The following is a 1231-nucleotide window of genomic DNA, read 5'->3' on the forward strand; positions in this document are numbered from 1 at the left end:
GGGGTAGTGCTGATTGGTGTTGGTGTGGTGGTGGTCCCTGGGGTGGTGCTAATGGTGGGTGTTGGTGTGGTGGTCCCTGGGGTGGTGCTGATGGGTGTTGGTGTGGTTGTGGTCCCAGTGGTGGTGCTAATGGTGGATGTTGGTGTGGTGGTCCCTGGGGTGGTGCTGATGGGTGTTGGTGTGGTGGTAGTCCCGGTGGTGGTGCTGATAGGTGTTGGTGTGGTGGTCCCTGGGGTGGTGCTAATGGTGGGTGTTGGTGTGCTGGTCCCTGGAGTGGTGCTGACAGTGGACGTTGTGGTCTCTGTAGTGGTACTGATAGTAGGGGTTGGTGTCTCTGTGGTGGTGCTTATGGTGCTGGTGATGATGGTCGTAGTCCCTGTGGTGGTGCTGATGGTGGATGTTGGTGTGGTGGTCCCTGGGGTGGTGCTAATGGTGGGTGTTGGTGTGCTGGTCCCTGGAGTGGTGCTGACAGTGGATGTTGTGGTCTCTGTAGTGGTACTGATAGTGGGGGTTGGTGTCTCTGTGGTGGTGCTTATGGTGCTGGTGATGATGGTCATAGTCCCTGTGGTGGTGCTGATGGTGGATGTTGGTGTGGTGGTCCCTGGGGTGGTGCTGATGGGTGTTGGTGTGCTGGTCCCTGGGGTGGTGCTGATGGGTGTTGGTGTACTAGTACCAGGGGTGGTGCTAATGGTGGGTATTGGCGTGGTGGTCCCTGGTGTGGTGCTTGTGGGTGTTGGTGTGGTGGTGGTCCCTGTGGTGGTGCTGATAGGTGTTGGTGTGGTGGTCCCTGGGGTGGTGCTAATGGGTGTTGGCATGGTGGTGGTCCCTGTGGTGGTGCTAATGGTGGGTGTTGGTGTGCTGGTCCCTGGAGTGGTGCTGACAGCGGACGTTGTGGTCTCTGTAGGGGTGCTGATGGTGGGCGTTGGTGTCTCTGTGGTGGTGGTGATGATGGTAGTTGCAGTTGTGGAAGAAAATTCGTGACCACATTTCCCACAGCAGTAAATGCTGATCTCATAGTTGAGGCAGTAATTCATTGGGATGGGCCCTCCTAAAGTTTGGTCTTGATTCTTGCACACTAGCCCAACAGAGAGGTCACACACCACAGTTTGTCCAAGTCGCTCAATTGGCATGTTGGGATACATTGCGGCTCGGCAGGCAATATTGGCTGCCCATCCTGACCCACAGATGCTTCCAATTTCCTCAAAGTCACCACCACCTGGCTTGCTGAAGT

At 56.3% G+C, this 1231-nt stretch overlaps 1 protein-coding gene across 1 annotated transcript in view; it reads right to left on the minus strand.

Moving 5' to 3' along the window:
• Positions 1–1231, minus strand: part of MUC2 (mucin 2, oligomeric mucus/gel-forming) — a 34470-nt gene that overhangs the window by 16910 nt on the left and 16329 nt on the right. Inside the window, exon 31 of the mRNA XM_042782110.1 lies at positions 11–1075. Coding sequence (XP_042638044.1) covers positions 11–1075 — 1065 coding nt within the window. The remainder of the gene's footprint in view (positions 1–10; positions 1076–1231) is intronic.

This window comes from Orycteropus afer, unplaced genomic scaffold, assembly GCF_000298275.1.
Source record: "Orycteropus afer afer isolate SDZICR_OR568_19922 unplaced genomic scaffold, OryAfe1.0 scaffold00244, whole genome shotgun sequence".
Taxonomy (NCBI): Eukaryota; Metazoa; Chordata; class Mammalia; order Tubulidentata; family Orycteropodidae; genus Orycteropus; species Orycteropus afer.